The sequence below is a fragment of the Danio rerio genome, chromosome 22, assembly GCF_052040795.2.
Source record: "Danio rerio strain M-AB ecotype USA chromosome 22, GRCz13ab, whole genome shotgun sequence".
Lineage (NCBI taxonomy): Eukaryota > Metazoa > Chordata > Actinopteri > Cypriniformes > Danionidae > Danio > Danio rerio.
The window spans coordinates 22342895-22368203 of record NC_141042.1 but is presented as its reverse complement, the minus strand read 5'-3'; the positions used below and the strand labels follow the sequence as shown (position 1 = coordinate 22368203).

General features: G+C 37.1%; 1 protein-coding gene across 5 annotated transcripts in view; it reads left to right on the top strand.

Annotated features, from left to right (window-relative positions):
• Positions 1-25309, top strand: part of tle2b (TLE family member 2, transcriptional corepressor b) — a 115258-nt gene that overhangs the window by 38988 nt on the left and 50961 nt on the right. For all 5 annotated transcript variants that reach the window (XM_087304304.1, XM_087304303.1, XM_087304301.1 and 2 more), the window contains 2 exons: positions 9219-9316; positions 11130-11193. In XM_087304304.1, the coding sequence (XP_087160430.1) occupies positions 9219-9316; positions 11130-11193 (162 nt within the window). The remainder of the gene's footprint in view (positions 1-9218; positions 9317-11129; positions 11194-25309) is intronic.

The following is a 25309-nucleotide window of genomic DNA, read 5'->3' as shown; positions in this document are numbered from 1 at the left end:
ACACTCGACAATAATACGTGTCTAAGGAACATTGTTTACCCGAGAGTTTTTCTCATGTGGAAATGTTGAAATCCGGATTTGCCACTCGTCTCCTTTTAATAAAGACGTGGCTCCAGTTTGTGTTAATTGTCCTGTCTCTACAGATTTGGTAAGTGAGTGATTAGTGTTTTTTGTTTGTTTATTCAGAGGCAAAGTTAGTTCGTCTCGTCAGCAGTACTCTTTCAGTGTTTAAAGACGGACCTTAGTCAAATGATTTCTCAGTTAATAAAGTTTACCATACATTAACATCACTACAATATTATGGACTGAAAAATCTGCTGTAAATGCAGAGTGTAAATGTGTATGCATCACAACCAAACTTACCGTCGTGGAGGATTTTTGCCACATTTTGTGACAGGAATAACACACATGGCTTTCTAACGCTACCTGCCGAGTGCATCGAAGTTACAGAGAAAAGCGGAGGGTTTTTTTTTTCTCTCATTCGCCGTGCGGTAACAAACATTGCATAAAAGATACGTGCTTCCAGCAATTCCTCGAATCAAATATCTCGTTTGTCACGAGGGACTTGAATGAAATTCCTGAATGAAAGAGCCAAACTGTAGTTAAAGTCCACTATTTAATAATTTGGCAAATAATTCGATTACCGATGTCCATGTAAACACAGTCTCTGTCTCGCTCTTCTGTGTTTGTTTTGCCTGTGTGAAAATCAGTGCGTGCCCAAAAAGACACTCCCATTTTTATGCCAATTTTTACGGACCATGCCTTTTTCCCTCCACTGACACTCCCCCCTAAGCAAAGCTGGAGATGCCCACTTTCCTGACTTTTTACAAAGTAGAGGTTTGAAAACACCCTGCTAAAGCTAGGGGGTTTCATGGCCCTTTAAGAGCCTACTCACACTATGCCATCTGTACCATGTCCAGGCCCGTTTCCTGTATTGTTTGAGAAGTGTGAGTGCGCTGAATTGGGCTCAAGCACGGTTCACTTGGCCGGCCCTGGCTAGGTTGGAAGAGGTGGGCCTGAGCGCGGTTTACTTGTGCTTTGGTGTGGTACGCTTGTGTGTGAGTGCAAAACGCGCCAAAGCCCGAAACTGAAAGCGAGACGTGACTTTTAAGGGGCTGTTTCATATTGATTTATTAATCATTCTTACTGTTCAATAAACGCAAACTGCCCTAGATTATTAAATACGCAAACCCTTCACTACATGACAGCTGCGCACCTTCAGCAGACCTCCTCATTCCTGCAGCACGAGTGCTTTATGATTGTTTATGAGCGCCAAAAGTGGCGGATCTGTTCGGCGAAATATCTGACTGTGTGTCACCGCATCCCTAAGGACTGTTTGGCGAAATATTTGACTGCATGTCACAGCATATAAAACGACTGAAACAATATAACCAGAGAAATCTCCACTGTGCTGCTGAGTGAGTGAGAGCGCTTCTCACTGAACAGCGCAGCAGCGATGACGTAAGCGTGCCGAGGCCCGATTGTATGTAAGTGCGGGCCGTCGGGGGAGACGGGAGGGGGGACAAGTGTGCTTTGGCCCGGTTCGAGGCAACTGTACCTAGTGTGAGTACGGCCTAAGAGTATTAAAGGATAGTTGAAACTTCGGTCATCATTTAATATTTTTTCACTTGTTTCTGCATGTTGAACACAAAACAAGATATTCTGAAAAATTCTGGTAAAAACAGCCACTTACTTACATAGTACTCACAACCAGTTGAGGGTAACTACTTAATTAAAATGACTCGAAACAGCACAATTCTTAAATATTTTTGGGACCGTTTAATTGTATTATCTTCAGTCCACTTAAATTTGTAAAAAAAACAAACAATTAAATTAACCTTATTTGTGTTTGGACAACAACGTGAAGGCACTTTTACACTGCGTACATGCGTGCGTACATTTGGAGGAACCAAATGGGATCCAAAATAATAAATCAAAATTATGCAGTACGAAAAAAGCAAAGCAGTCCTTAGAGCCATGTTTGCTATTTACAGCAACAGTCGAAATTTTTTTTTGATACCATTTAAATAAGCAGAAATAATCACCTCTATGATGTTACTGACAACCAGTGTTGGGGAAATGTTTTCCAAAAACCGATGACTAGGGCAAGACGGAATCTGCAGACGTTTTTTGCTATTTTTGCCCATAATTTTGTTAAAAATTTGTGGATTTATGCGGAACGGTTTTAAAAGTATCATAATTAAAACCTTAATATATGAACTAAAAAGTAATAACTTTTTTACTTGTATTTAATGTTTACAATACAAATCCACTTAGATGCACTTTATTTGGTAAAAAAAGCAAGTCTTCAATATATAAATTACTAAATATATATATATATATATATATATATATATTATATATATATGTATATATATATATATATATATATATATATATATATATACATGACTTCTAGTTACTTGTATGATTATCGTTATCGTTAATAAGATATCTTATTTACTCAATAAATAATTTAAGTACTTGACTGCATAAAATCTATATAAATCTCAATGTAAATAATTCTTTAAATATGAGTCAAATTTTTTTGTTTTTTTTTAGTAAGACTTTTTTAGCTTTGTTTTTAAATTGTAAGAAGATGTTCAAAGTGAATCAAATCACGAAATGTTTCAGAGTAATGACACCACATTTCATTTTATACACAACATTCCTTCATTTTCCTTTGGCTTAGTCTCTATTTCAGAGGTCGCCACAGCGGAATGAACCGCAGACTATTCTGGCATATGTTTTACACAATGGATACTCCTCCATCTGCAACCCAGTACTGGGAAACACCTATACATACTCAATCACACACTCTTACTCTTAGGACAATTTTTCAAGTTTTTTTTTGATGTTTTTTCGATTCACCTATAACGTATGTCAGTGGGGGAAACCGGAGCACCTAGAGTAAACCTACGCGAACACAGGGAGAACATGCAAACTCTACACAGAAATGCCAACTGGCCCAGCCAGCACTCGATCCTGTGACCTTCTTACTGTGAGGCAACAGTGCTAACCACTGAGCCACTGTGACGCCTACACAGGGGCGGATTTAACCAATAAGCAAGGTAAATATAAATTATTCCTATAAACAGGGCTTGACGTTAACTTTTTTGATTGCCACAGTGGCTAGTAGTTTTCCAGTGTTACTAGCCACTCTGCATTTTCACTAGCCACAATTTTGTTGTTGGAAAAATATTGTTTATTTGCAGAAATATGACCTTGACATGCTAAAATGACTTGATTTAGATTTGTGTTATATCCACATGCCTTCTCATTCATTTTACGTTTTGTGTGTCATGTATGAGCAAATAGGTCATGGTTTCATAGTGTTATACTGCAATTAGTTTTTATTTCACATGAATTTTCAGAACTCAAAATTAAGGATTTACTAAATTGATCTCTGACCACACCAAACAATAATCATTTCTCAGCCACACATTTTAAATGTGTCAAAACAAGCTAAATATAGCTGTATACTATACTTTTTATTTAACAAAACAGTTCTTTAAAAAAACCTAAGAACCTAAAAACATTTTACTTTTTAAACTAGTTATAGTCATGTATCAAAAATATGCACAGTAATCTGTCCTCGCTAAAGGTCTCTCAGATCACCAGTTAACTACACATAAATGGAGAGTTAATCTCATATTAAAGTAATGTTTTTGAAAAAAAAAAAAAATTAAACCATATTAACAAAAATAACCGTAAGCAAACGAAAGCAGGTGAAAAACATACTGTGTGATAATGGAAGGATGATCACACGGTAAAGGCCAATTAATAATCTGTTCAAAGCAAAAGCAAACCAGTGCTGCTTACAAAAAGACATATTTGGAGCTCTTGAAAGCAGCAAACCTGTGGGTGCATTAGCATAACGTTTTTGTCTGACTATTTGAAAGAGAACCAATCACAGTTGCGTTCCAGGCACGGTTGCTTTAAGCAAGGAAACAGGAGCGCGCGGTTTAAACAGTCGTGCGCATCACTTCAGCTGTTAGCGCTAGTGATCATCCTCCTATTCGGTATTCCAACACAATCTCACGGCAATTCGTAACTTTTTCATTTAGTGGCTAATTCGTATGAATTCGTACGATCTAATTCGTACAATTTAGTACGATTTGCTTATCCCCCAATGACGGTTGGGGTTAGGGGTGGGGTCAGGTGCCACGCCTCCTTTTTAAAATCGTACCATTTCGTATGACTGAACTCGTACGAATTCGTACGAATTAGCCACTAAACTGGCAAAACGTAAAATACTTACGTCTTCTCGTGAGATCAGGCTGGGTATTCAGCTGCTTACTTTTGCTCACACGAACGCAATTTCTCGATTCTAAGATCACATTCGCATGCATATTGGGTCATCCTTTTTGTCGAACCCTGCTTTTAAGAAAACCACAATTTAAAAATTATTTGCAACCAGCCAAAGTGGCTAGTGGGAGTGACTGTCTAATCCGTCAAAGCTGAAATCTGCCAGCATTTAGCGGGTGTAAATGTTAAGCCCTGCCTATAAACTATGTATAACATTGTTTTCTACTATATTATTTTATGGTGAGAGTTAAACAAATACAATTTGAACTTGATTAAATATTATTTAGTACAATCAATATTTATTATTATAATAATGAAATGTTATGCAATAATAATAATAATAATGTTACCAAACAAAATATCCATCATGGAGCAGTCAAGCAGTCAAATGTATAAAAAAATATACATATGTTTCTTATTTTTAGTTGTAAATTAATTTTAGGAAAACTAATCACTTAAAATGTAGAGATTGCATTAATTTAAAATGTTGAAAATAAGATATAAAAAACCTAATAAAAATCAAAGTTCAAAGGGTGCATTTCAGGACTTTGACGCCATGGTTGGATTTGCTTAGGGCCCCAAAATCATTAAATCCGTCCTTGCGCCTACACCATATATTATCATTAATTTCTCACTAAATTCTTTGTTTAAGAATGTTCAATCATCTCGAAAAATGTTACTTTCTAAGTAGGATTATTCTTCAAATTTTATTTTTACAAGCAAAAGTACAGTTACTCTGCTTCCCTGAATTTATTTATTAACAGTATAAGGCCTACATTATAAGTAACTGACTTAAATGTACAAAATAATTCAAGTAATCCCTTACTTTACTTTATCAGTGAAAAAATAATGTAATTACGGTAACTAAATACTTTGTATCTAATTACATCCAACACTGCTATATGGAGCAAACTAGTTTCACTCACAGTGCATTGTACTATACTAGCTAAGCAGCGAATTACATCGTTGTTTGGGAAACACATCCCAGGATACTAAGTACACACACCAGTACACACGCACACACTCACATGTTTGAATGAAAGAGGGTCAGTAGGGATATGATGACACCCCCCCACCACACACAAACACTGAACTCATCCAGTCAGCTGTGTGCCTGCAGCTTAATTACTCGAAAGCTCACCGAGTGTCTGACCTCCACCGTTAGCCTAATTGAAATTTAATTGAATTTCGCTTGTCTAGACTAATTAAGCCCCTACTGAAACCGCCAATCTTCAGCCGCTCGCCGGACAGTGAGCTTCAGAGAGAGAACTGGGAGCCCGCAGGAGTGCAGGACAAAGGCGGCCATTTTAGGAAGCAGCTGACAGAATGAGAAACGGGTTTAAAAATAGCAAGGACTTGGGTCTTAATGAGGAGGAGAGGTAGAAATGAGTACAGTACGAGCAGATTAAAGCATGTGGGTTGTGTTCATAGACGGGCCCACTTGGTGTGTTTTCATCTGTGGATTGGAGAGAAGTGTGTGAAAATGGTAGATAAACGTGTTAAACAGAACTATGATTGAGAGGGCTGTGATTGATTTGTTAGTCTTTTTGATTCCCGGTCATTCAGGAATCAAGTTATAAACTTTATAGCGCCACCTGGGTTTGAATGCTGCAAGATACATTGCTGTTTCTGCATAAACGAACATGCCTACAAGTTTGTTGTGGCCACTTAAACTCATATTTTGGTGACACACTTCCTTTTTTGATTATGCATGATGCACAATTACTGTTTAAATTAAGTCATGTGGGGCAACATGGTTGCTCAGGGGTTAGAACTGTCACCTCACAGCAAGAAGGTCGCTGGTTCGGGTCCCAACTGGGTCAGTTGGCATTTTTGTGTGGAGTTAGCATGTTCTCCCCATGTTTGTGTGGATTTCCTCCGGTTGCTCTGGTTTCCCTCACAATCCAAAGATATGCAGTATCGATGAATTGAATAAGCTAAATTGGCCGTGTTGTATGTGTGTGAATAAGTGTGTGTGGATGTTTTCCAGTACTGGGTTGCAGCTGCAAGGGCATCCGCTGTGTAAAGCATATGCTGGATAAGTTGGCAGTTCATTCCACTGTGGTCACCCCTGATGAATAAATGGACTAAGCTGAAAGGAAAACGAAATAAAATCATGTCACGATTTGTTTACTAAAATCTCTGCATTGCTGTTCAGTTTTGTTCAGATTCAAGTGCATACATTTGTTTATATTCATTTAAGTAAAACTGCCTTTTCTGATTCAATAAGTAAGTCGATTTTTATGATTAATTAAGCTACTTCTTAGCTTATCCTGGTGTTTTGGTCTTGTTATTTATTCACAGTAACTTATTTGTTCTTACTCATTTATTCTGATTCCTTTAATACAGCGGGGAAATGTTTTTTTCCTGGGAATAATATTTCTAAAGGTGCTGTTGACACAAAATTGAACCAGATTTTGGTAAAAACCCCAACAATACAAACTTAATTAAACAAATTAAACAAAACAAATATGAAAAGTGAGTTCTGTGTAGTAACAATGAATTGACACAAGGAGAAAGTACTGAACTTCTGAAATGTAATTAATGCTTTATATAAAAGGCTTTTTTGATGATGGCAGTTTAAAGACGCCTCTCATATCGAGAATGAAGTCACATGAAATGCTCAGGTGTGAGTTTTTTTCACAGACTCAACAAAGTGTAAAAATCTTGATGGTTCTGTGGGTCTCGTCTATCAAATCTGATCTTTATTTTGTATCTTCTATTGGATTCAAGTCAGGTGATTGGCTGGGCCATTCTACAGCTTGATTTTCTTTCTCGGAAAGCATTTAAGTGCTTGCTGAAGAACTACTGAGAGATTTCAGCTGCTGTTTGGGATTTCACGGCCTTTCTACACCTCCCTTTCTTTATGTGTTCAATACTTTTTCCCTGCGTCATTTCATTTTATTATACAAAGCTTTCTTTGTAAACTAATGAGATTTGTTTTCTTTGCATATATGGATTTCTTTAGTTGTTACCAACATTCGAGAAAAATTTAAAGTAAATGACACCTTTAAAAATATGTTTTCTGAGAAAAATGGTAACGTGTTTAATACTTAATTTTTCCCCCTGCCATAAGTTTGATCATACTGATTCATTTTTTTAGTGAGTATAATTGTTTTGATTTCTGTTAGTGGATTAATCTGTTCTGGTTAAAGTCAAATGAGCATGTAGTAAATCCATTTGTTATGATCAGTTTATGTCAAATTGGCTGTTCTGATTTCTTTAATCTGACTATTTTTTGCATGTTGCTTTAGGAAAGCTGGACAGCCTTGTGCAATGATTCTTTTTAAGACCCAGATTATAAAAGACATTTGTTTGCGTTGAATTTTGTTTGTTTACTGGTTATTATAGGTTAGTTATTCAGAATTTTGCAAATACCTGACTCATTAGATTCACCAGATGCACAAGTATTGAAATCAAAATTGTTCAGATTCAAGTTAATAAAATCTTTCTTATTAATTTAGTTGATTAAAATTCATTATATTGATTCAATAAACTCAAGTGACTTATAAGTGAATCATATTGTTTGGTTTTCTGTTGTATATTAGTTTGTTCAGATTTATGATTATTATTTTTTTGTAAATCTGTTTGTTGTGATCTATTTATGTAAAATTAGGATACCTTTTTGCCTAAAATTAAACTTTCCATATATTTGAACACGTCATTTCATTAATTAAAAGTAATGTAATTTTTCAGTTAAGCGGTTACTAAGAGTCAGTAATTCAACATTCTGCCAATACTGAAATTTGATTTACTACAAACAGTGAATCATATGACTCATTAGATTCGATTCACCCATTCTTCAATAATTGGACTTCCAATGTATGTACAAGAAAAAGATTTATGTTAAGTGAAGTTTTTTTTTTTAACTAATTCGAGAGGATCACATGCTTATGATTGACCACTGCTGGTCCCACATTAGCTATCACATGATATACCAATCAGACGCACATAAATAGCCAGATTTCCTTACCTTAGCCATTTTTGTCTTAAAGAATCCACCCTGACTCCTTCCCCTCTTTCCTAGCATAATCCAGGGGAGTCCTTGAGAAATACCTGCTCAGACTTACCTCTCTCCCAACTAAATGGGAGGGAGCCCCAAGCTCAATGATTCTCTGAGCTCAGGGCTCTCTCCCAGAACAGCATGCCATTTACCTTATCAAGCATCAGTTAAGTGTGAACTCTTGAATTAAAAGATGCTTGTGGTTCATGATTCACAGGTTTTAGATTTTGAGACTTTGAAATCTGCTCTGACATTTGATGTTGAAAATTTAACTGGAGTTTTGGAATTTATTTGACATTTTTAGTAGCTCCACAGACAACCAACATAATCTACAAGATCAGAACTGTCATTAAAAGTCACCTTTACTTACATTTTCAGAGCAAATGTTTATAGAGATGTATCATATTCATGATCTGAAGTGAATTAGTTTGTTGCGATTGATTTGACTCAACTCTCTGTGTACCGTTTTAGTTTTGGATATACTAAAACATGCATCTTATATAATTATTAATAAAGCATAGCTCAATAGTCATGGGAATCTAAAGAATCTCTGCATGACTGAAATGAATTCCAGCGACATTGATATTTGCCACTCTCAGATTAATGACTCGTTGCTGAGACTGGGAAAAAGTGTTTGCAGAACAAGGGTTACCGCGACCCCATGGAAGTGCTGTTGTTATTATATTTTCTCTTCTCTCTCACCCCCCCAAAAAAGCGGCAGTGTTTGAATAGAGAGGCCAAGGTCAAAGATAAAGCAGTGGGAACACTTTTTCAATTTTATTTCAATGAGTCACATTTGGTACGTTAATTTACCCAATCTAATCTCCCAGCCCAGAGCGATGACTGTTTACTGATTAATAATAAGCCATCTTTTTCTCTTTTTCTCTCCCGCTTTCTCTCTCTTCAGGTACCTCTGCAGCCTGGACAGTCATTTAAGTTTACAGTTCTGGAGACCCTGGACCGCATTAAAGAGGAGTTTCAGTTCCTTCAGGCTCAGTACCACAGGTGAGGGATTACCCCTAGTGTTTGAATCGCTTTTGAATGTTAATAAATCTTGCACTGAATGTGTCTTAAATTAATGCTGCTAAAACGATGCTATCATGATGCTATCATCTGGTGATGCTATCATCTGGTGTATTTACTAATAACAAGTAACTTGCACAAAGTATTTAGCGGATTTAATATAATATTGTTTAATTATCATATTGCGCACACATCATTAAGTTAATTGGTTTATTTAAATTATTTCAAGTGAATCAGTTTGTTTCGTTTTCAGTAAGTAATTTTTTTGTTTAGTTTTTTTGCTTCATTTAATTCATTGTTCAGTAAAGTAAATCTTATTTTTAGGTCTTTAAATGTGTTCTGATTCACACTGATTCTGATTCATTAGAGGGAGTTATATTTTTCTGATTCATTCAGGTATTGTTTTAATTTCTGCATGGCAAATGGATTAAATTGTACTCGTTCCAAAACATTTTTTTCTTTTTTTGTTCAAATAAAGGTTTGGGGTTGAATTAAGTGATTCAGATTCCTGAATGAACTGTTTTGTTCAGATTCAAGCTAGTTATTTCGTTCTAATTCATCTAATGAAACAGTTTGTTGCGATTCATCAAGCTGATTATCTGAATCAGATTGTTTCAATTGGTGTAATTGCTTTGTTCTTATATTTGATTCATTGATTAAGAGTTTGTTTCGTGTTTATTAAATGATTTTATGTTTCATTTAATTCAGTTTATTCATTGATGTTCAGTAAAGTAAATCTATTTGTTCTGATTCACATGAATCATTTTATTCTGATTAATTTGAGGGAGTTATATTTTTCGGATTCATTTCATTTAAGTGAATTATACTGTTTTAATTTCTCTATCGTAATTAGTTTGTTTTTAGTTAACAGATTAATTTGTACTTGTTCTAGTAAAACATTTGAGTTGGATTAAGTGAATTAGATTCTTGTTAATGAACTGTTTTGTTTAGATTCAAGTTCGTTTTAAGAAACAGTCTGTTATGATTCTTTAAGTTCAATAGCTAAATTAGATTAGATTTCAATTGATGTAAAAGTTTTGTTCTAATATTCCATTAGTTGCAAAAATTCCTTATCAGTTTAAGTGAACTGGTTTGCTATGATTGCTTTACATGAGTTTGATCATATTGATTTATTCTTAATGTAACAGTATGTGTTAAATCCTGTGTGTGAATTCGTTTGGTCTGATTCAACTGAAGCAGTTGATTCTGACTCATTTAAATGATTTTATTTTATTCTTGGAAGTGAATCGTTCAGTTCTGATTCATTTCCTTCAATTGATTTATGATCATCGTTATAATCCTTGATGTATTTTTGCCTCAGATTATTTTGATATTTGAAGTGAATTCCTTCGTTTTTACTTATTTAGGTGGATCAGCTTATGCTGATTACATTCAATGAATTTCTATGTTAAGATTATTTCAGGTTAATTGGTTTATTCGGCTTTTGGATTATTTTAAGTGTATGCTTTTGTTTTGATCCCTGTAAGTGGTCTGAATGTTCATTTGTTTGAATTGATTATACCTTATTTAGATTCATTGAAGTGTGTTTGATCGTTCTGATGTGTTTGTAAATCAGATTGTTTTGGTCTGAAGGGCATTTATTAGTTTTGATTTGTTTATTAAAGTGGTTCGAATTCACTAAAAAGTGAAGTGAAACAGATCTTTAAATGATTATTATTTTTTTGATACATTTTTATTAAATTAGTTTTTTTAATTCAAGCAAACAGTCTTCATTGTGTCATCTCAGACTAGGTTTTTCATTCATTTATTTAATTTTTTCTCATGCTTTTCACAGTCTCAAGTTGGAGTGTGAGAAGTTGGCCAGTGAGAAAACTGAGATGCAGCGCCACTATATCATGGTGAGTCTGTTCAGCCCTCATAACGTCAGATCCGCTCTAGTAAACAGCATAAAAGCCGTCTGTTTTTAAAAAGAGAGATTTCATGTTACAGGGTGTTTGGTTAACCTGATGACATGACAGCGGGATTGCGATAGGGGTTTGGGGTAGAAGAAAGGGTGATATGCCAGATCCCGAAAGAAAAGGTGGATGGAAAGCAAAAGAGCGCCTCTAAGATCGCAAGCACAGACATGTAAATAATGCGAGGGAACAGTGATTCAGTGCTTGCAGAAAGCAGATAACCCAGAAGGCTATATTTAGCCCACTAGTCCTGCCATGTATACCCAGGCTTGTTTCAACAGTTTCATGCGTTTATAGTTTACCACATTTTTTTCTCTCTCCGCTCTTTGATGACTAAACAGAGGACGGCGTGTTCCTCTCCTCTCTCTTTAGTGAGTGATTTATTCGTTGATGGGCATGAAATAGTTTTCAGAGCTCATTTGCGATGGTGCGTTAGCCTCCTGGCTAGCAGAAATAACAGAGACGGTGAATTGGATGATAGTCAAGTGTTAAAAGGTTTGTTCTGTGCCGTGGTGCAGTGATATTATTTTCCTAAGATTCTGAGCACAGTCTTATCCAGTGACGTGAGGTGTTCGCAGAATCATTTCAAGAAGATTCAGATTGTGGCTTTATATGTTAAGCTCATTCCATGAAATCTTTCCATTGTTGTTTAATTAAACAAAGCATTTGTAGAAATGTTTACCAAACACATTTTGTTTAACCTACAGAATCCATGTAGGAGTTCAAACCTTCAATACTTTGTATAAAACAAAAGAAACTGTGAGATTTACAGTTATTAAATGATTATTATTGAATTTTACAAATGTCGTCAATGGTTTACTTTAAAAAAAAAAGGAGCAACTTTTTAGGCTTTGGATTATTTGGATCTTACCCCAGACATGCTTAATAATGTTCATATCTGGTGACTGGGCTGGCCAATCCTGGAGCACCTTGACCTTCTTTGCTTTCAGGAACTTTGATATGGAGGCTGAAGTATGATAAAGAGTGCTATTGTGCTGAAGAATTTGCCATTTTCTGTGGTTTTTACAGTAGAAATAAATGTTATTATGTTAAGTAATTTTAAGTAGTTTTATATTAACTAATATAATTTTAATATATGCCAACCTATATTTAAATACTAATATCTGTTTTCACGATGAATCAGTGCTCTTCAAACAACAGCTTTCCCACAAGCTAAGCAAATTGATACTAATCAAAAGAAATACACACAAACACACAAATCACACGTGAAGCTGAAATAATGAAACGCTTGTGAATTAAAAACATTTTATTGAGCATAAATCCAATGTGCACTTCAGTTATTTATCCAAAACAAATTGTCACCTTAGAATTATAAGGTTCTATCTGATATTTTTGTCAAAATTGAGTTATTGACATATTCTCATTAAATGACAACTTATTTACATTATGTGATGTTTTTTTTTATAAGTTGTTTACATTTTAAGACTTTTTATTTAAAAAAAACAAATGTTACACACATACTGTTTGCTATGTGGAATACAAAAACTTTGAAGCTCAATATCTCAAAAACGTTCAGAATGCAGATAGAACCTTATAATTCCAAGGTGATGAAATGTTATCAAATATTAAATAGTAACTAGGCCTACCGCCGTATCACTCTGCAGCCCATGAACGGTTACTCAGTGAAGCTAAGCAAAAATACCACCATTTGTAAGGATATTACATAGAAGTATTTTAGTTCTTGATTCATTCTTAAAATAGCTTCTAAATATAAAAAAACATTGAAAATGTATTGACATTATTAGGAATTTTCCGATTAGGCTGCAGAAGTGACTGTGGAAACACGACTGTCCCTGGCTCGCCCTGCCATGCTTGCTTTAGGAGCAATAGTGGAAACATTGCTAATGGTTACAGGTTTCTAACATTTTTCAAAATATCTTCTTTTTGTGCTCAGCAGAAACAAAGAAACAAGAGATGACAGAATGATCATTATTGGGTGAACAATTCTTAGAAAAAACAAACTTGCTGTTAATAATTTAACATTAGGCATTTTTGCAGTCACTTAATATCACAATCATTTGTATAGTATATATTGTTAGTTAGAAATATTGTGATATTAGGCTATTATATTTTAATTATAACATTTAAATCAGTGCCAGTACTTCTTAAATCCTAAATCCTGATTGTCTACTGCTGTATTTGAGTCTTTCTCTCTCTCCTCTTCTCTTTTTCTCTCTCTCTCTCTGTGTGTGAATCTGACACGCCATCATGATCCAGCCTTTAATGAGCGTCCGTCTAGTTGCTCTCTGACCATCGTGTGTAATCCAGACCCCGAGGCGTCCACGGAGGGAAAGACGGGGCGAGCGAGGGGTCTAATGCACTCTTTTGCAGTAACACCCCCATCCCGACTCATCCTTCTGATGCTCTCCGAACATTACTGTCACAATTGCCCTCGCGCCGGAGAGACAGAACATAAGGAGAGATCAGCGGCAAAGACGGAGGAGGAGAGTAAACGAGAAAGAGAGAGAGAGCAGTGATTGAAACACAGCAGTAAAAAAGAAGAAAGAGGAGGGGAAGATAAAGGCTGATAGAGAAGATGAAGAGAAGAACTGACAGACAGACAGAGAGAGAGAGTGTATAAAGACGCAGCGGGAGGGCAGAGAAAGGAAAACAGGAGAAAGAGACGGAGAAGGGGAAAACCGGGAAGGCAGAAAGGATGAGACGCATTTGAAAACGATTACTCCTTAGTAAGCTAAACGTTTGAGAGCTGCCGTGTGTGTGTGTGTGTGTGTGTGTGTGTGTGTGTGTGTGTGTGTGTGTGTGTGTGTGAGAGAGAGAGAGACAGAGAGACGGAGGAAGAGAGAATAAAGGAGAAATACTGAAGGTTTTAGGTAAAAAGGAAATACTAATTGTGGAGTTCTGTTTTAAGCGATTGTCTTCTGAAGACTGATATTTTCTAAACAAACAGATCAAATTATTGAGCGAACAGCAGTGGCAGTGTAATACAGTCATTTACTACATTCAAATATTGATTCTGTACTATTAGATTAACCATAGTTAACAGCAAAAATAATTAATTTAATAAAAACTTTTCAATCAACTTTTAGTTTCAATCTTAACTGTAAATTAAATCTATGGTGCACACTTTCTTCTTCGTAGTGACATCAAAGTCAAGGTTGAAAACTTTGAACATTCAAAGTAGTTTCAAAGCAATCATTTGTCGTTATTTAAAGCTACAGTTCACTCTGTTCTCAATTAGCGCCATTAGCTGCTCCAGAATCCAAAAATATATCCCAAAGCATCTTTAATTTATTTTCATTTTCACTTTTAACTTTTTAAAGGTATAGTACATGATTCCTGTTCATTCGGCTGCAGCTTACTGTATTTTTACGTTTCGCAAATAACTTATTTAGTACCATGTTCCAATATTTAAAGCTACAGTACACATTCCATACTCAATTAGTGGTATTAGCAAGCTCCATTTATAAACTGTCCTGAAACTTCTTTAGTGTAATTTATTAAACTATCGCTACAGTATGCAATGTATGCTCTCTTGAGTCACTCAAAAATGATTTTCAAAAATGTTTTCTTAAATCGTCTTTAATTTATTTTCTGCTTCACTTTTAGCGTTTAAAGCTACAGTGCACAGTGCATGTATACATATAATTCTTTATACATATAATTATGTAGTTTACCACTGTTATTTTGGTAAAAAAATGTTTACATGCATATAGACTGAACATACACTACCTGACAAAAGTGTTGTCGCCTACACAACAAATAATAACTTGACTTGGCTAGTTGATCGTTTGGTATCAGAAGTGGCATATAAGAAAGGCAAAGACCTCTAGATTATGCTTATTTTACCAAAATAAAATTTGATCATGCCTTGATTTGTAATTATTTAATTAGGACAGTAAGGTCTAACTTTTCTTAGACAAAAGTATATTTATACACCCAACAGTCACTTATTTAGGTACACTTTATTAGTACCGAGTTGGACCCACTTTTGCCTTCAGAACTGCCTTAATCCTTCATGGCATAGATTCAACAGTGTACTGGAAAATTACATTTTACATTTAATTGCATCCGCTGCTTAAAAACTTGCTGGATAAGTTGGCGGTTCATTCCGCTGTGGCGACCCCGGATTAATAAAGGGACTAAGCCGACAAGAAAATGAATGAATGAATGAGTTGCTGCAGATCCATGACGCAAATCTCCCATTCCGTGACACATCCAAAATGTGCTTTATTGGATTGAGATCTGGGGATTGTGGAGGCCATTTGAGTACAGTGATCTCATTGTCATGTTCAAGAAACCAGTCTGAGATGATTCACGCTTTATGATATGGTGAGTTATCCTGCTGGAAGGGGCCATCAGAACATGGGTACACTGTGGTCATAAAGGGATGGATGTGGTCAGCAACAATACTCAGCTAGGCTGTGGCGTTGACACAATGCTCTGTTGGTACTAAAGGGCCCAAAGTGTGCCATAAAAATATCCCCCACACCATTATACCATCAACACCAGCCTGAATTGTTGATACAAGGCAGGATGGATCCATGGTTTCATGTTATTCTCGCCAAATTTTGACCCTAACATCCGAATGTTGCAGCAGAAGTCAAGATTCATCAGACCAGGCAACGTTTTTCCAATCTTCTATTGTCTAATTTTGGTGAGCCTGTGCAAATTGTAGCCTCAGTTTCCTGTTCTTAGCTGACAGGATGGGCACCCGGTGTGGTTTTCTGCTGCTATAGCCCATCTGCCTCAAGCTTAGATGTGTTGTGCGTTCAGAGATGCTCTTCTGCAAACCTCGTTTATAACAAGTGGTTATTTGAGTTGCTGTTGCCTTTCTATCAGCTGGAACCAGTCTGGCCATTCTTCTCTGACCTCTGGCATAAACAAGGCATTTGCGCCCACAGAACTGCCACTCACTGGATATTTTCTCTTTTTCGGATCATTTTCTGTAAATACTGGAGATGGTTGTTTGTGAAAATCCCAGTAGATCAGCAGCTTCTGAAATACTCAATGCCTGTCTTGCACCAACAACCATGCCACATTCAAAGTCACTTAAATTAGCTTTCTTCCCCGTTCTGATGCTCAGTTTGAACTGCAGCAGATCGTCTTGACCATGTCTACATGCCTAAATGCATTGAGTTGCTGCCATGTGATTGGCTGATTATAAATTTGCGTTAACGACCAGTTGGACGGGTGTACCTAATAAAGTGATCGGTAAGTGTATAAACATACACACAGACTTTTTGAGAAACGTTTATATACTGACAGTCAATGGGGTCCAAAAAAATATTGTCTAGACCCCATTGACATCATTGTGAGAAAAAAAAAAACTAAGAATAAAGTAAGACTAGACCAACATAGGGGCGAGTAGATGATGACTGAATCATGATTGGTTGTGTATTGAGACATTAACCATCTTATTAGAAAGATAAGACTCCATTTCAGTCAGTTACAGTACAAGCCACTGAAAGAGGCGTATCATAAATAATTTCATTCTACTTCCCTTTTTTCTCCTCAGACAATAAAGTGACATTATATGAAAGCCACGAACGTCTTTAGTGGCAGTCCTGTTGGCGGCTGTTCTTGAATCCGAGACTGAATTACGAGTTACCTGGCAAGTTTCCTGACAGACGGGGGGAAAATTGCGAGTGCGTTATCAGCCACACAAAACCTGAGCTGTGATTCATAGACTGCCAATTCATATCAGTGCAATTATAGATGAAACAAATTGCAGAATGCCATTTCATCAAATTGAATCTCAAATTGAATAAAACCTTGAATAATTAGTCAGTAAGTGTGAGGAGTATGAGGAATACGGGAAATGTCTGAAACGAAACAGCAAACAAACATTATGTACAGCAACACTACACTAGAATCTATTTTCTGTAATATGTATATACTATAATGTCTCAATTATTTCTCCTACAATCAAAGGCGAATTAATAAATATAGACTTTCTCGTTTCTTAATTTTTTTTGTTGGACAATACTTGTATTAAAATTTGCAAATATATCGAAGTCAAATTTGACATAAAATTTGTCAAACATCAAAAAGATCTTAACTCTGTATTGATCGTTGTTTTTACACCTCTGTTTTCCTACAGCTCTTCAACAGTTGTCTTACAAAGAATTTAACTGATACCTACCAAAAATTAAAACAGGAAAGGTTTCGAGGAAAATAAAAAAGCAACCTCAATTGTTCCTCTGTGTGGCTTTGACCAACATATTTTTATGGATGAATTAAACAGAAGTCTCAACCCAAACTTACTACATTTAAATTAAGCAATCTGCACATACATTAGGTCTTAGAAAAGTATTTACATTTTTTTTGTTTTGTTTTGGTTCAACTCTTCAACTTTTGGAGCTTCAAACACATAAAAGTGAAACTGAAAACAAATTAAAATGTTATTTTGAAAATATTACAAAAAAAATTGTACATTGAGACAGAACTGAGAGAGAACTGAATGTGGATTGTGCACCGTAGCTTTAAAAGGTTTTTGCAATTATTTTGGGTGGCTCTAACGGTCATTACCCTAGTTATGCATTATGTTGACATTGAAGTAAGGTTTTTCAAAAAAAGTTTTTTTTTTTTTTTTTTTTTTGCTAATGGCACTAATTGAACATGGATTGCAAAGAGAATTGTATGTATTTATTGCATGCAATTATTTGAACATGCGTAAATTTCAAGGTAAATTTCACATACATAGCAAACACATAGAGCAGGGTTTGTCTGCGGACTGCAAGACATTGGCATAGCATATAGGGGCATAACTTGTAGTAGAGACGTTACTTAAAGTTTTGGAGAACCATATGTCAAAACTATGTTGTTGCACTGTATCCATTATTTATTAACATCTACACCTACTCCACATCTAAAACCTACCATCAAAATTATCGATGTCTATACCTACCACAACCCTAAATCCAACCATCACAGTTATTAACGTCTCCTGCCCCAACCCTAAACCCAACCATCACAGATATTAACGTCTATACCTACTCCAACCCTAAACCCAACCATCATAGTTATTAACATCTACACCAACCCCAAACCTAAACCCAACCATCACAGTTATTAAAGTCTACACATGCCTCAACCCTAAACCCAACCATCACAGATATTAACGTCTATACCTACTACAACTCTGAAGCCAACCATCATAGTTATTAACGTTTACATCTACCACAACCCTAAACCCAACCATCATAGTTATTAACATCTACACCAACCCCAAACCTAAACCCAACCATCACAGTTATTAAAGTCTACACGTGCCCCAATCCTAAACCCAACCATCATAGTTATTAACGTCTAAACCTTCCCCAAACTTAAACCCAACCAACATAGTTATTAATATACAGCTGCAAGTTGCGGAGGCTTTCATAGTTGACGCTCTCACCATTGTACTGTTATTTGCAACCACAGGGGGCGACACAGAGTAGGCTAACTTTGCTGGTCAATCTATGCTTTTTAGAACACTATCGGATTGGTTTAAGAAAGGATGATGGGGGGATCGGAAGAGCAGGCACGAATGGCACTCTCAAGAGAAATTTGAGATCTCATTAAGCGTACACAGCGGCCTCTGGTGGATTTGCAAAATCTGCAAAAAAAAAAAAAAGTTCCTGGGACGTACTTGGTGCTCTGCAGAAATGTATGGGTACGTTATCAAAATGAGCCTTAGGTTGAAATGTTCTCGCATAGGTATTTCTGTCATCTTGCCAACAACATCTCGTTGTGACATCTCGTATGGTTCAACGGGTTCTCGATAACTGCAAGTTATGCCTCTAACTTATTACAAGTTATCCCCCAGTCTTGCAGTCCGCACTTGGAGTGATAGCATATTCTGCGTCTTTCCTGCCGTGTACCGATAATTCTCCTCTATTCTCACTTTTGCACTGACTTTAGCACAGGTAAATTACACATTTTTGAGTGAACCCAGCATTAGTAATTTCCACTGATCCATTTGAAAAGGGGCCATTTAAACAACAATATTCATATAAAACTTTTCAAAAAAGCAATGAAAGTTTAGTTTATAGTTGTTGTGTAAACATGCTAAATTTGACATTTAATTCAGTGTGTTACTTTAAATTTAGTTCATGAAATTTACTAGCTATGTCTGAAAAATCCTTTCTACAACATATTCATTTTAGCGCAGATATGGTTTCGATTTAGTATATTAAAATCGAATCGGTCGACTTCCTGTGTTCATTTACATATTAAAAGCCTTATTCATTTTCTCCCCCTTCCGAACTGTGCTGTATCTTTCTGCGAATGCACATCTATTTACCGTTTCCTTTTTTTGGAGCTCTTTTGACAGCACTGAGAGTGGCTATTTTTAAATCGGTCATTTCAAATTGTGGCTGTTTGATGTAAATGGGGTCATGGCAGATGCGACAGCCCAATGGAAATTATAACGCGCTGGCGTTGCCAGTCTAGTGAAACTATACCAGAATGAGCCAATCGATGTGTCTGAGCTTAGAGGATCACAGCTGTATCCAGTACAGAGCACTGGACAGTCACACGCACTCGCCGAACACAGATTTCAGAAAGAGCCGAGTGTCCAGCGTCACAGCGGGATATGTGTACAAGCGACGGATGGCAAACAGCTGCCGGGTTGAACCAAGGGACACCCATTACATTTTGCCCCTCGTTAGACCGATGAGGACTAATACACACACACACATGCACCCACACACACATACCGCGGCTGCAGCAGGCGGAGAGGCTTTGTTGAACCTCCGCCGCATTGAGCCCTGCTACATCCGCCACATGCCGTGCGCAATCTGCTCCAGACAACATATACACACATGGACACACTCTGGGATTACACACAGACACATCTATACATACACATACTCATATACACACAGATTGGTGGTATAGAATGAGAGTGCGCTAACATGAGAGAGCTTATATAACAATGAGCTCCTGCCGAGGGAATGCAAGAACATTAAGCCATTATGAGCCAAAAGCTCATCACAATCCCGCTGATATCAAGAATAACAACACAACCACAAAAACACAACAGCACTCAAACACCCACTTCCAGATTTGAGCTTAAATACTCAAGCATGCTGCATAAACTACTTGCCTTGCCTCTGCATTTTCAGTGTTTTACCAAAAACAAAACAAAAATTTATGTCAAGTTTGTGTACAATGGACTCACCACTGGGGTGGCAAGGTGGCTCAGTGGTTAGCACTGTCGCCTCACACCATGAAGGTCGCTGATTCAAGTCCTAGCTGGGTCAGTTGGCATTTCTGTGTGGAGTTTGCATGTTCTTCCCGGTGTTGGTGTGTGTTTCCTCCGGGTGCTCCGCTTTACCCCACAGTCCAAAGACATGCATTGTGTGTGTGTGAATATGAGTGTATGCCTGTTTCCCAGTACTGGGTTGCTGCTGGAATGTCATCCGCTGTGTAAAACATATGCTGGAATAGTTGGCGGTTCATTCTGCTGTGATGACACCTGATGAATAAGGGACTAAAGGCCGATATATACTTGTGCGTCAAACGCACGAGTATGCTTCAGTGCAGCCTCCGCGCGGTCGCATAGCCCTCACAATGGCTGACGCATATGCAGTGGGTCACGCCGATCACTCGGCGCAGATGTATAAACCAGGCTTCAGCCGAAGGAGAATGAATAAATGTTTATTCAACACATTTAAGTTTCTTTCACAAGCAAATGTTTTATGCCATTCTTTAAATGAGCTAAAAGAATTATTAAAAATATTTTAACTTCAGTGTTGCCTTACAGCAAGAAGGTCGTTGGTTCGAGCCTCAGCTGGGTCAGTTAGCGTTTCTGTGTGGAGTTTGCATGTTCTCCCTGCGTTTGCGTTGGATTCCTTCAGGTCCTCCGGTTTCCCCCACAGTCCAAAGACATGTGGTACAGGTGAATTGGGTAGACTAAATTGTCCGTAGTGTACGAGTGTAAATCAGTGTGTAGCATTGCCCTCACAGTTGCAAACCGAATACTTTACATTATCGACAAGCAAAAGCAAAACGCAAAGAGGAGTTTCCCGGTGTCATAGCACAAATTAATTCTTCAGCTAATCAAGGGCCCCTTTTTTCCACGGGCCCTGGGGCTTCAGCCTCACCTAGCCATTATGTTAATCCGGCCCTGCTTGCAGTGACAAATTTTCCTAAATTTGATGGAATATTGCTAATATATAGGATCTTACAATAGTATAGATCCAACAAAAACCCAGTGACCTAATAAAAACAGTGACTTGTTGGTTCATGTGGGAGGTCCATCAACTGGCCCCAAACTCACTCACTCTGGCCTTTTGCCTTTTAGATAATCTCGTATCTTTATTTTGTAGCTGAAATATTCTTTAAAAAGTAGATTTTAAAATCTTACTAAGAGTTATTTACACAGCACCATTTTCAACTAAACCCATTTATGTATTTTGCACATTATTGTCACACAATCACAACAGTATTTTGAGGGCCTGAAAACGCTAAATCTACAGTCTTGGCCTGCCTAGTAACTCATTTTCCATTGTTTTTGCAGATCAGTGCAGATGAGGGTCATTTTGACAACATTGTCATCTGTATGCAAACCTTTCAAAAACTCTAAGCAAAAGCTTTTCATTTTCATTACATCTTTGTTGTGTAAACATGCCTTAAGTCTCAACAGCTTTGAAGAGAAAATGAGCTGCAGGTGTCCCGCCTTAAGTTTTTCATTCAGCATTTCCTTTAGGGAGACCATAAACACAACATGCCGACTACCTAAACTATTTCAGCTTAATTAAACCTCTCTATTGCTGGGATGTGTGTACACTGAGGCAATATATTGCTAAACTCAATCAGTGTCATATTTAATGCACAAATCTAAAATTGTTCTCCCACGTAAAAAATGCTACACTACCTGACAAAAGTCTTTTTGTCGATCCCAGTTGTAAGAGCAACAAATATTAACTTTGTTCAGATGAATCATCTGTTGAACTGCATCCCAATCATCACAAATACTGCTGAAGACCTATTGGAACCCGCATAGACCCAAGATTCTGACAGAAATCAGTCAAATTAGGTGAAGGAAAAATCATGGTTTGGGGTTACATTCAGTATGGGGGTGTGCAAGAGATCTGTTAAGGTCAACAGCCTGAGGAATCAAGACATTTGTGCTGCCCATTACATTACAAACCACAGGAGAGGGCAAAGTTTCCAGCAGGATAGCACTCCTTCTCATACTTCAGCCTCCACATCTAAGTTCCTGAAAGCAAACAAGGTCAATGAGCTCCAGGACTGGCCAGCCCAGTCATCAGACATGAACATTATTGAGCATGTCTGGAGTAAGATGGAGGAGGCATTGAAGATGAATCTAAAGAATCTTGATGAACTCTGGGAGTCCTGCAAGAACACTTTCTTTGCCGTTTTAGATTACTTTATTTATAAGTTATTTGAGTCATTGCAGAGATCCACTTAAAGACAAATTATTATTAGTTATTCCTAAAACTTGGATAGGCGACAAGACTTTTGTCAGGTATAGTAAATAGTACAGTGTTTTTGAACTAAACTATAGTGAAGTACTTGAATTAACATGTTGTGGTAATTATGTATTTGCTATGGTAACACAACAACTAACAGTAATATAAACAAATGACCCAATGGTACTTTTTACAAATAAACCCTACAACTATAGGGTATATTATATTACACCAGTGTGCTGTAGGTAAACTAAAGTGTAGTATAATATTTATTAGTTTCTTAGTTCACTGTACTTACATATGCTGTAGCATTCATTTATAAAGGGTTGTAAGTGTAATATATACAGTATAATAGTTTTCTTGTATGGTTCATAAACGCTTCATATTTACCAAAAAATCACTAAAGTCTTTCTGTTCCGTGTTGCTGTGTGCTTTCTATAAAGGCTCCTATATCTGGGACATTGTTTCCTCAGTGTGTTCAGCTTCGAGTTAAGGCTCGCTTATGAGACATTTCCATTTAGTTGGCACTGATATGTCAGCCAGGTCGATTAATTGGCTGATATATTGTCCATTTTTGTGCAAATTTGAATTTCCACTCTGCGTTTTCTCTCCGGATTGATTCTACATCAAAACATGCTGAGAACTAATGTTGGGCTGGAATGATGCAGAGACTTTTGTTGGCCGTGGCAGAGGTAATACGAGCGCCGCTGAATAGCCTTCTGGGCCGTTTCAGAGCTTTTTAAAACGGAACCGTTTCCAGCGGCCCTGCTGCACTATCAGCATGCAGAACCGGCGGACGTGATTTATATTTGTGTGAGTGCGTGCCAGCAAGAGCAGATAGATGGGGAAATAGTTCTGCTGTTATGTCACGCTTTATCTAAAATTCATCACCCACCGGAGAGATCAATACTGGAAATGCAATAAATTTGAATGCAGCGCAACATGTGTCTAAAATGCTTCATTTTATGGACTTGCGTTTAAACTGCCAGTCAAAAGTTTGGACACACTTGGCTGGATTTATGGCTTTCATGATATTAAAATCCATTCGGTTTAAAGTTAGATGGCTTGAAATGAGTTTTGTTGACCATATAGTGTCTGCACATGAATTTCTTTATATAACAGAAATGCCATTGTTTTTATTTTTAATGGATTATCTTGGGGTCGGATAGTGGAAGAAGATCAACCAATATGTGTTCAGAATCTCATTCAGTACTTTTGCATTTTCATCGTTGTTTTGCAGGATTCATAGAGTGGTTGTAGTTTCAGCCAAGGATGTTGAATTCATATACCATTGGTTGAATGTCTTAGGCATGTAGAACACAACATGGCAAATACTGATGTAATTATCAAAGTCAAACCCCCTTATAGACGTTGTGTTGTTGAAAAACTAGACCATAAGGCAGGGGTGTCCAAACTTGGTCCTGGAGGGCCGGTGTCCTGCATAGTTTAGCTCCAGCTTACTTCACCACACTAGCCTTGAAGTTTTAGTATACCTAGAAGGAGCTTGATTAGCTTGTTCAGATGTGTTTATTTGGGGTTGGAGCTAAAATATGCAGGACACCTGCCCTCCAGGACCGAGTTTGGGCACCCCTGTCTTAAAGGGTAGCTATTATGCAAAAATCACCTTCATAAGGTGTTTAAACACAGTTGTGTGGTGACAATTAGTGAATATAACCAACTTCTAATGGTAAAAATGTAATAATATTATTTTTTTATAATCACATTTTATAAAAATTGTCTGCAGAAACACTTTGATTGTCATTCTCACTTTGTGCGTGTCATCAGAGGGGGAAAGCCCCGCTCGTTAGTTGTAATCTCTCCCTCATCAGCATAGGACATTAGCCTTGTTGTTGAATCTGCCACTATGCTGACGCATAGGTATTTGAAGCTCCGCCTTCTTTTGAAAATCTCTTTTGTGTTTAAAGCGACAGTCACCAAAGTAGCACAATTTGGATCAAAGCCTAAAAGGGGCAGTTTCAAACAGTTATACAAGATTATTTGTGGGATATTTTGAGCTGAAACTCGACACAGACATTATAGGGACATCAGAGACTTATTTACATATTTTTAAAAGGGGCATAGTAGATCCCATGAGCATGCAAAATTTTGTCAGATGGTGCTGCGAAAAGGAGAGGGATAAAACAAGATGTTGCAACGCTGATAAATCCATCGATAGCAAATACACCTTACCACTACTCAAAATACCCCAGCAACAACATAGCAACAATGTGCAACTGCATAGCAACACCTTAGCAACCACATAGCAACACCTTAACAACTACCTGGAACACCTTAGCAACCACCTAGCAACCACTCAGAACAGCTTTGCCAACGCTTAGCAATGCCTTAACAACCAGTCAAAACACTCTAGCAACACCTTACCAATCACCTAGTAACACCTTAGCAACCCCTCAGAACCCCCTATCAATAGCCTTGCAAGAAACAAGCCAATCCATACTAGAAACATGCTAACCTAATTGTAGAACTGTTTCAAACCTCTTAAAACTACTTTTAAAAACTTCTTAAAAACTACCTTTAGTTTTCTAGTTGAATAAATTTCACAAAGGCTGCTAATCATGATTCTGATCAAATAAACCCTGATTGGTTGCTGTATGTCAGTCAGTTGTCCGCATTGGAGATTGTTGACGCTGCCACAC